The sequence below is a fragment of the Solanum pennellii genome, chromosome 12 (assembly GCF_001406875.1).
Source record: "Solanum pennellii chromosome 12, SPENNV200".
Lineage (NCBI taxonomy): Eukaryota > Viridiplantae > Streptophyta > Magnoliopsida > Solanales > Solanaceae > Solanum > Solanum pennellii.
The window spans coordinates 79,494,635-79,505,539 of NC_028648.1; the positions used below are offsets into that span (position 1 = coordinate 79,494,635).

The window sequence follows — 10,905 nt, forward strand, 5'->3', positions numbered from 1 at the left end:
GCCCACAAATGAACGAACTACAATTCTTTTTATTAATTTCTCACGTGAATATATATCTCTTTCTGAAAACTCAAAAGTGTCTGTTAAATCGTCATGTTATTCCCAAGCAATCTCCATAATTGTGTAATTTGGTTATCATATACTAGGTTCTATAAATATATACATATTCCAACTACAATTAATAGGAAAAAAAATATATACAAATACTCATGTAAGAGTAGTTGTTTTCCCTTGTGTTTTTCTTAGTTCATAGCTGCACATATTATAACTTGAGCCATAAACTTTCAAAAAAAACAAAATTTTACTCATATCAAGCAAACTGTTTCACAAATATATCTATGTATTTATACACAGGTATCCATAGTCATGGAACCATCTATAGTATAATATAAAAAAAAAAAACAATCTGTAGTAACTCTCTATGTTTTGCAGCTTCAGAGCCCCCAAACAAGTTCTGTACACTTCAAGAAGTCTCTTCAGACGCCATTTTTCGCATGTATGTTTGCTGTACACTTCCAAGGAGTCTCTTTTACAAGACAGTTCATACGACACATCAACCGTGCTCATAAAATAGGCAGTCGTAAGAATGCAGAAGTAGCACCAACACCAACAATAACACCGCGTATATATGCACAGAAAAGATTCATCTACTTACCACGCGATTCTTCAATTTCTGAAGAAGTACTTGATGAAGGATGAAGAGGACTGTTAATTTCCAAAGATGTACCTGGTGAAGGAAGATGGGGACTTTTAATTTCGGAAGATTTACAAGGTGAAGCAGGACGAGGGCTTTTAATTTCCAAAGATTCACGTGGTGAACGAAGAAGAGGACTTTTAATCTCTGAAGATTTATGCGGTGATGCAAAATGATGACTTTTAGTTTCTGAAGATTCGCGCGGTGAAGGAAGAAGGGGACTTCTAATTTCCCAAGATGTGTCTGAAGAAGGAAGATGAGGGCTTTTAATTTCCGAAGGTGTATGTGGTGAAGGAAGATAAGAACTTCTAATTTCCAAAGATGTACGTGGTGATGGAAGATGAGGACGTCTAATTTCCAAAGACCTACGTGGTGAAAGACGATGAGAAGAATTTTTAATTTCCAATGACATACGTGATGAAGGAAGGTGAGGACTTCTAATTTCTAAAAATGTATGTGATGAAGGAAGGTGAGAAGGATTTTTTACTTCCAAACATGTACATGATGAAGGAATATGCGGAGGACTTTTAATTTCCAAAGACGTACGTGATGATGGAATATGTGGAGGACTTCTAATTTCCAAAGACGCGTGTGGTGATAGAAGATGAGGACTTGACGTATGTGATAAAGGATGATGATGACTTTTAATTTCAACAGATGCACATGATGGAGGAAGATGTGAAGGACTTTTCCCTGCAAGCAACAAAGCGTGTCAAAAAACATCCAGACAAATACGACTCTCCACAGTAGTTATTAAGCTATTTGAACCTGGATTAACATCTCCTATGTCTTGAACCGTATGGATACTCATGTTCTCTTCGTCATTTCCAGGAGCAGCTTTACCCAGTGAAAATAAGGTTGATTTGAACTGACAATACGCTGATTGGAGTTGTTGATACATCTCTTTCATCCTCCCATGTACCTCGTCCTGCCTATCCATCTCAATGAGGATCTGTCAAAATGTACACGGAATAAGATACATATATGGACAACCAAATAAAATGAACTGTGTGATTAGTCATACCGGAGCAGGAGGGTCCTTGAACAATGGTTCAAACCTTTGCCTACAGTACTCGTGGAAGAGGAGTGTACAGATTATCAACGGAATAGTGAAGCTTGATGTAGATGAAGATTTTTTAAATCCAAAAACCGCCAAAGCTATAATTTGCATCAGCACCATTGAGAAAATTGTTGTGTTGTGCACAATAGGCCAATAGGTTCCACCAGTTTGGTATTTTGTCACATATACATTGAGGATCTGATAGTTTCACTAAGTTGTCAGACCACAGGCTAAAGAGGAAAAAATATTCATTGGTGTAAAGGAAAGCACATCAATCAGCAAAAACATGGCAAATAAATCGTTTCTTAAGAGTAGCAAGACTAATAAAAGAATGCAATTCCGCTTAGTGATTCCATAAGCGGGAAAAAGAAAAGCCTTGATGAGTTGCACCACATATGAGAGATGAGAAGATTAGACTTTAGAAACAAGAAGCTCATTAGCTGTCAAAATTTCAGGGCAAGAACAGGCATTCCAAAAATATTCCCCCGCAAATCAAGACAAAATCAGGATTCACTTTATTATTCTAGGGTCATTTATAGAGTTCAATAGATACTGATAAAAAGAGCGACGAACTAATAGAGATAAAAAAAAGAGATATAAAAAAAGATTTAAACTAGAAGGATATAATTACCTGATTACGATATACGAGGTAAGCAATGGAATAATAAACTACCAAGAATGGCAGTATTAAAGGTGCCAAAATAGCATATGCAAAACCAAAGAGGCCAAATAGGAGGATCCTCGGAACTTCTGTATGGTATGGAAAAGTCAGTGTTCCATAACATGAAGCATCGGTGTTTCTCATAATAAACCTGGAGAACAATCTGCAGATGAGACCGAATGGTTGTAAGAGTTCAACAGACAGACTTGCCCAGCCAGAAGTCAAAACATAAGTCATAAAGAAGGTCGCCTGCAAAAAGACATTACCAATCAATCAACTCTTGAGGTCAGTATATTCATGATTTATATGATACAATATCATAGATGAAAGACAAGGGTAAGCAAACTAATTCATTTACATTGCTAGGGAATATAAAATGCGAAAACATGAATATTTGAATAAGATGGTTATACCAAGACAGAGAGTAGTAAAAACACAGAGAGAGGTGGAGTTACCGTTGATGGCACAGCCGTTGAAAGTAGATTGTTCACATCCTTAAAAATTTTATTGAATCTGTCAATAACAGATCCGGAGACAATGTTACAAAAGAAAACATTCCAGATGAAGAAGTATAGAACTTTTATGCATGCACTCCTCTTCCTGCCACTACGAGAGATAGAGCCCTCCATTTTAGAAAATAGCATCATCAATGGAGGAACTATGTAGGAAAACAGAATTAATACAACACTTGGTAGATATCCCGTGACAAGCTGAGTAACACCACTCCTGCAAGAAAGAGGGGGAAAAAAATTACTATATTGCTCACGTATGTTTCCCTCTCATAATATAATGTCTATTTCTCAAGCAATGACGTAAAAACTGCAAGTTATCTGATGCATGAAACTGAAAAGCGCTAATTAAAGCAAACAGGAACTGTTACAATATAAAGGAACGTGGTAAATATTGAGAAGAGAACCATATCATACATTTGCTTGATAACATCTTTTTTGTTGGGTCCAACTAGTAGTAATTTCTAGGTTTCCACACTTACCTTCCCATGATGTCCCATCTTTGTAGCTAGATCAAGAAAGAACCTTTGGATCGAGATCCACAACTGTGGATTCCAATTATTCTTTTTTTAATATTTATTTATGTTTTCATCCAATATGATCTGCTACTCTCATTTGATATCGATCATTAACTTCTTCTTTTAAGTCCTTAGTCTGTCTAACGCCTTCCGATCGGGGTTCGCCCTGGGGTTAGGTTAAGACTATATTCTTTCCTTTTTCTTTATATGATGAAAAAAAAGCTAAAAAGTTTGAATGCTTATATTAAATGGATCTCTTTTTAGAATCCTCAGCATCATCCTTTCAAAAGAATACAGTCTTGAAATTATGCAGCCAGACTTTATCTAAATTACATTCAATATAATAAGTTATCTACACACACAAACACCTCCAATTCTCCCTCTCTCTCTCTCTCACACACACACATGCAAAACCAACTGTACTCCAAGAAATGGAAACAAAACAGAAGACTGCATTACCTCTTTAAAAATCCTCGAAGAAATGGAAATGTCTTTTGCAGCTTGTCGAGGTGAACGAGACTCTGTGTTAGTGAAACGGGCACAAGAAAAAACGCCACAAAAAGAATAGAGGCCACTAGAAGCGCAATTTTACGAATCCAAAGGAGTCTGTAAGGAACACAAATGTTTGACCAGTACATATCATCTGGTTCTGGAGCAAGATCTGTAACCCATGACATGGGATTCAAAGATTGAAGACCTTGCGAAGCAACTAAAGCAGCATACCGATTCCTGAAAAAAACTAAAGCAGCTGCAGACTCCTGCAAGAAAAATGTATATCCTTCGATTCACATCATGTTTTGTCCAACCACAGTTTCAAAAGATTTGACCAATTAGAGTCAAGCACAAGAAAGAATCACCAATAAAAGCCAGAGGGATTAGTACACATACTCTGGAACAAAAGCAACTCAATGTTGTTTCTGTCATTGAAGTGAAATATTTGAATATTAAGCAACTGGACAATTGAGCTAAACTCAGGCCCAGATAGCTCATGAGGTAAGGATTGTCTAAATTTATACAAGGAGATAACAGCCCTTACCCTCAACAAATGTGGGAGTCTAACACGTTCAAAGACCGGACATCTAGTGACGACAACATAACATGAGGGTGCAATATATCAAGGAAATGATGAGCTTGGCTCTAATACCATGTTTAAGAAAACAGATATCGAGTCTAACTCAACACCAAAAGTTAGCTCATGAAGTAAGGATAACCTAAAACCATATAAGAAAACAACACATTATACTCTCGACCAACGTGGGATTCTAGCAGAGAGGACCAGGAATATGGGATTTCATGAGCTATTTATGCATCTGAACTTTGGAGCAATAACCACAATGAGCTAGTTCCTACTAATAACAAATCACTAACTCATGGAGCTCATATCCATCAAGAATCATCATGCAGCATGCCAAGTTTTAAAGGTCAAATGTATAACACATAAAGTTTCAGATAAATTACTTCTCAAAATGGGTAATGATGGACACACAGTACTGAATAAAAACTTTGTCCCTAGGCATACAGAGGCATAATCATAATAACCAAACCACCACTTGGCAGGTATTGGTGCTGCCTACTGACAGGTATTGTCAACACTTAACAGACTGAACAGAAGCTGAGCAATAACATGTGTAAAAAGACTTCATGAAAACACAATCCTCTAATGGGACAAACGTCACCTTTTTTCTCAAATCTGAACCATCACAATCATCTCTTCCTTTATCACGATCACACTCATTGGTGATCATCTTGAAAGACGAAGTAGCTCCTCCGCATATGCCACATATCATAAAATTTGATCCAGCATAAAGCTCCTTTTGGGTTGTTTTAAGCATCCTGAACACCCCCTCTGCATCAGTCTGTCGCCATACAACTTCTGGCAAATTAAGCATCAAATACAGAAAAAGTGAAGGAGCAAAGAAAGACCACCAACCAAGAAGTTAAATGCCAAAACACAAGTGTAAGCAGAAGTCCAGATCAAGAAGAAACCAACTGAGTACTATCTTAAGCTCATACAGATACATAAGGAGTAGTGCTTTTCACTTGGGGCCATTGAAGCTGATAAAAAAGGTCCAGAATGTTTTGAAAACAATGTATTTGAAAGAAAAACAGATTTTCTACTACGGATCTATATGGATATCCATATTTTACCCATTTTGACCCTATTTGTAGGGGCTCTAAAATAGCTTGAAGTCCATATTTATCCAATGAAAATATGAGAGATCCAAACCATTAAGTATGGGTTAAATGGATTGATTCCATTAATATGAGCTGAAATTGTCACCCCTAGGAGGAACCCAGTGGAATAGTTGAGGTGCGTGAAAGTTGATGCAGACACCACTAGTATCAAAAATAATGTGCAAGAACCTAACCGAAAACTACCACATAAGGTTTATCATTTTTATTACAAGCATCACTGGTCCCACTCTAAAAGGCTAACTTAAAAACTAAAAGAGATATCGCTATCTTAGATGAGATGTTCATCCCATTCCTCAGATAAGACCAAAAAGCATGTGCTTCCCAACAGAAACTTCTGCTATCTTCTGTTCTTTTGATAGATAAAGCATCTGCTATCTATTATGTAGTACTTGGTGGCGAATATCTACCACAAACCATACATTGATTGCATCTCATCTTAAACATTGCAAAGTCATTTGCTTACCTTCCTGAACGTGAAAACTGGGACAAAACTTATAGGTCCGGTCCCCACATCTCCCTTCATGCAATACTCATAATATTAAACAGTTTCATCTCCAATTTTAAATTAAGTTGAAACCATAACAGAATAATCTATTCGGGCACAAGAGAAACTTTGAACAACACCAAGCTCTCCAAAGCTGCGATGCAAATGCTTGCCTAGTTAGACTACAATATAAAGGATCTTAATCTCACCAGCAGTTTCTGGACATAGCCAGAGCGATAGACAATTTGATGAGATAGATAACTTGATGCATAGTAATTCATGAAGAATTTTTCCAGTGTTTGACTGTATGATTCTTCCTTAGACTTTGGGATAGAACGGACCAGAACAGTGAAGTAACATGGGCGGGAAAGTGATGAACTGAAGTACGCCAGCCGCTTCTTTGAGATACTCTTGTACTCCTAAAAGAAAGCAGCAAAAACTTTAAGATAAAAACACTGACACAGCATAAGTACGAAGTATCTTGTAAAACAAATACAAGTTCAACAGGAAAGAAAAATAACAGATGATTTAGAAGTTAGTAGTAAATTCTTACAGAGTAAAGAAGAAGACAAGCGGAGCAGGATATGATATACAGTGCGAGGCAGTGAACCCAAAACCTGAAGAAGAAGTAGAGGCAAATTTAAGTGAAGAGTAAACTGTGGTAGAAAAGAAGCACAGTAAATGAAGAAATAATGTCATTAACACATCTTTTCTGTGAAAAACGGAATTATGGTAATCTTACAAGTAGATCTCTTCTATAGTCCCCCCCCCCAAAAAAAAAAAAAAAAAAAACTTATGTGGCATCATTTGACTTGGCCACAAAGTTTAAGAAAGAAACGAAGACTTCTGAAATTTGTGTTCTAAAACAAACCTTAGATATTTGTGTGGCTATAAATCATTTCATGAAGGGTAAAAGTGAATTATAGAGTTTAGTTGTTTCTAATTATTCAAAGGTCATTCTTTCTTGGACGTGTCTCATATAAATTGGGACGAAGGAATAGTTTCTCGTTATTAGGTAAAATTCATTAACTTCATATGCAAAATGCTGAAAGGATTAAACTTGACATTTGCAGATTGTTGGACACTAGGCAAAGACAAAAGCTTTCTATATCGCATGGAATAAAATCACTACTTGCATTATGCATCTGTGTATGTCCATTTAGAAGGGAATATATTAATTATCTACATTCAAATAATTACAGCATACTTCCACATGTTTCATACCATCTTGACCCTGGCTCAACATTCACAATGGTGAATAGCTCCAATGACTCGGCAGGAATTTGCTGACGCTTTATATCTTGACCAAAATAATTAAGAGGCACCACGAGGAAAAGTCCTAGAGTAGTTGCAATGGAGAATATTCGGACACTGTCCACCATAAGAAGCAGGAAAAGGTAAGTGCACTTACGAGACTAATGGTACATAGACCCGACATAGATGAAGTAAATATAGGTGCACAGCATACTTAAGAACAGATTCACCATCTAACATACGCTATACATCCTTATGGGGAAATGCATACTGCAGTAGTACAATGACATCAAACTGTCCACCTTTATTGGAAAGTCACTATTTAAAATCAGTCCATGGCAACAAGCAATTAATATTTCAGCAACAAGTGTACATGGAAAGTTGAGCTTTCACCTGAAAACAATCATCCGCACCAACACGAACGCATCCAAGCCCCCAGCAGCAACTATTTCATCATCGGATGCTTCCCATGCCTTCAAGATCCAACTAGGAGACGGAACAAATCGCTCAAAGTTAAAGCCACCAAGCTGTCTTGTTCGTACCCGAGAAAATCTCTGGCTGAAGTAGACATTTACAAAAGTTGGTTGTTTCCTTAGTAAGGAATACAGAATTAACAGCACCACACAGACTGCAATATTAACTCCGGCAGAAGTCAAGAGTGCAGATAGCTTCATTCCCGTCTTTCAAATAAGCCAGCGACCTCAATCAATAATCAAGCTCATAGGCCATTCCCTAATGACTTGAATCCAGTAGCCAGAAAAACGGTTGTGTTTGCAGTCCACAAACTGCAAAAGTAAATGTTTTAGGCTCAAGTGTTTCATTTTTCACAAATATGATAGAACTAGAGATAAACACTTCCCATAAGTTCAAGAATTAGTCATGCAACTTGCATAAAGAGGCCCTCTTCTATCAAAAAATTGTCCGGTAACAAGGAACCACAAACCATATCCTAGATTAAAAGTTCATAACTCGAAAATATCCAACCTTGTTAAATGAACTATACTAAAAAGTTGATCTTTTCCAACATAAATGGCAACACTAGCATAATATACCATAAAACTAACAAAAAAAAGCCCCAAGTACTCTCTTTCATTTTTCGGGTACCATGCTTTTAAAAAGAGCAGCAAAATACACAATTCCGCATACAGTAAAGGTAAAAGTCCACTCTGAGATCTAGCGATTCTCAACTCACTTTATTGATCACTACGCTACACCCTTGACCAAACCGACTTTGGAAGGTATCACGTGAAATTAGTCTAACGCATCTAATGCACACAAGTCCGTCCAAACACCACAATTTAAATTTTTTCTAAAAAAATTTGAATTCCAACTGCTGATTCAAATTTGAAAACCGCCACATCTATATAGTTAACAACAATCAATTTATGCACAAATCACTTCGAATTAGTTAAACTTCAACCTAATTCTCAGTAACACCAAAATCTTAAGCAAAACAGCAACTTGAACAACTAAAATTCATCACACAAACTAACAAAAAACATAAATGGAGATAAAACTACACAATAACTCATTTCAATTGAAATAAACAAAACTTACATTAATTTACTCACCGGAAACTGATAATTTTCTCCGATATGATGAATCCGAGCAACCAAAAAAACAAAAAAAAACTATTAATTCCTCCTTTAAAGCAAAAAAAAACAATTACTTCTACTTCACAGCGACTACAATGAGTATATAGAAAGGTAAACAATTTTTTTGAGACCAAAAAGCCCTTTTAACACTTTTATGTGACAGAAAAAATGAGCTGCTAATAATAAATTTTTTTTTTGAAGAAGGTATAGTAGGGAGGCGCGTAGCCTTTTTGTATTTTTCTACTTTCTCAAAAAGGCGCGTCGGTTGAGAATGGACTATTTTTTTTAAATTTTTCTTTTTGACTATTTTGGCCTTTTCATAGAGTCCAATATATAATAATTGCTTATTTTTTATAGTTAAAAGATAAAAATTATCTTTAAACTATTACTACTAAATATTTATCGAAACATATCTCAAAATATTCCTTATTTAATTTGTAGAAAATAGTTGAAAATTTTATAAGATTTTGAGCAGAAATATTTTTACTTGATTAACAAAATTTAAATATATCTTCGATCTTATAACATGCATGAAATACACTCGTAAATTCTCGTCAACTTCAGCTGTTTAGAGACTTTTATGTGCTTCTTATTATAAAGTCTCATACTCTTACAAGATTTTGAGACTACTTGTTATGTCTCATTGCAGATTCGGGATGTATTTAAATTTATTTAGTCAAACAAAGGGTGTTTTTAAAGCCGTCAAAAATTCAGAAATCAAACTAATCGCATACTCCTACAAAATTTTGAGACTACTTGTTATATCACATTGCAGATTCAGGGTACATCTAAGTTTATTTAATCAAGTAGAGACTATTTTTAAGGCCGTTAAAAATTTAAAAGTCAAACTAATAACTTGCATCAAATTCAAGAATTTATAATATTTCTCTTAATATTTAATGATAATCAAGATTAAATAACCTATTTAGATATGAAACTCAAAAAAAAAATATTTTCGAATCTTTACTCTTAAGTTTTTCTATATTTTTTTTTATAGTATGGTTTACATGGTGAGAGTGTAGATTTTGCGGGCCCGACGGAAGTGCCACGTGGATTTAAAGATGTACATACCGACTTAACTGTCATTGTCGCATTTGATTTTGATTGGTGTACGTAACTTTAAGTAAAGAAAATACATATTGGAATTTTGTTCATATTTATTATTCACGTGGATTTCTTTTATTTTATTTATTTTATTATTTTAGATTTTTATATTTGTACAATTTTAATAATATGCATTATTAAGTCTAAAGTTTGATTCAGTGTATATTCAACTTTTTCACTTTTTTTTTCTATATTATTTAAGAGATGGTTTTAATGGGTGGATTTGTTGTTAATAAATTTAAAGAATAAGAAATACTTTTTTGGAATGGAAATTTAGTCGATCAATCAATAATTAAGTTAAATTTATTGTTGCATTTGTATTGTTTTAATTTTTAACCTAAAGTCCTTAATGACTATATATCTCTTTCTCTCTTTTTGTGTATATTTTTTTAAAAAAATAAAAGAAATTAAAGAGCACATATATTTTACTTTGGTGTTGTATTTATTTGTTGTTAGCTTCTCTTTAATATAATAAAACTATCATGTTATTTATTGATAAGGAAGACCTTAAGCGACAGTGGCGGAGTTAGAAAATTATTAAAGGGTGTCCAGAAATAGCGACTTGTTATGTTAAGGCTGTTCAAAAAAGATTATCTAATCATTCTGTATATCATTTTACTTGTATATATGCTAATTTTTTTTTCAACAAAGGGTGTCCAATTGGACGCCTTTGACAGTATGTGGCTACGTCACTGTTAAGCGATACGAATTCAAAATAGTCTGACTATAATATGAATATTAGACACCAAATAAAATTTTTAAAAAAAAACATAAAATAATCGTAGAAAAATTGAAAAGAAATAATAAAGAGATGCTAGGAGAAGACGTAA

The 10,905-nt window shown here is 34.8% G+C and overlaps 1 protein-coding gene across 2 annotated transcripts; it reads right to left on the reverse strand.

Moving 5' to 3' along the window:
* Positions 1-269: 269 nt before the first annotated feature.
* Positions 270-9,177, reverse strand: LOC107007382 (CSC1-like protein RXW8). Of its 2 annotated transcripts, none has more exons than XM_015205983.2 (12): positions 8,948-9,177; positions 7,770-8,161; positions 7,347-7,493; positions 6,676-6,739; positions 6,332-6,541; positions 5,119-5,298; positions 3,902-4,200; positions 2,871-3,141; positions 2,386-2,664; positions 1,719-1,952; positions 1,463-1,646; positions 270-1,387 (listed from the first exon to the last, which is right to left on the reverse strand). In XM_015205983.2, the coding sequence occupies exons 2-12, from the start codon at positions 8,048-8,050 to the stop codon at positions 648-650; spliced, it is 2,889 nt and encodes a 962-aa protein (XP_015061469.1). In that variant the 5' UTR covers positions 8,051-8,161; positions 8,948-9,177; the 3' UTR covers positions 270-647. The 2 variants fall into 2 exon arrangements, with proteins under 2 accessions (XP_015061469.1, XP_015061470.1); XM_015205984.2 differs by having other exon boundaries at positions 8,934-9,177.
* Between the last annotated feature and the right edge of the window lie 1,728 nt (positions 9,178-10,905).

Excerpts from the sequence above, each read along its gene's own strand:
- LOC107007382 (XM_015205983.2), bottom strand. The coding sequence starts at position 8,050 with ATGAAGCTATCTGCACTCTTGACTTCTGCCGGAGTTAATATTGCAGTC. Across the intron at positions 5,299-6,331 it reads GCTATGTCCAGAAACTGCTG|ACTGATGCAGAGGGGGTGTT; the intron begins GTGAGATTAAGA and ends GTATGGCGACAG. Across the intron at positions 1,388-1,462 it reads CATAGGAGATGTTAATCCAG|GGAAAAGTCCTTCACATCTT; the intron begins GTTCAAATAGCT and ends TGTTGCTTGCAG.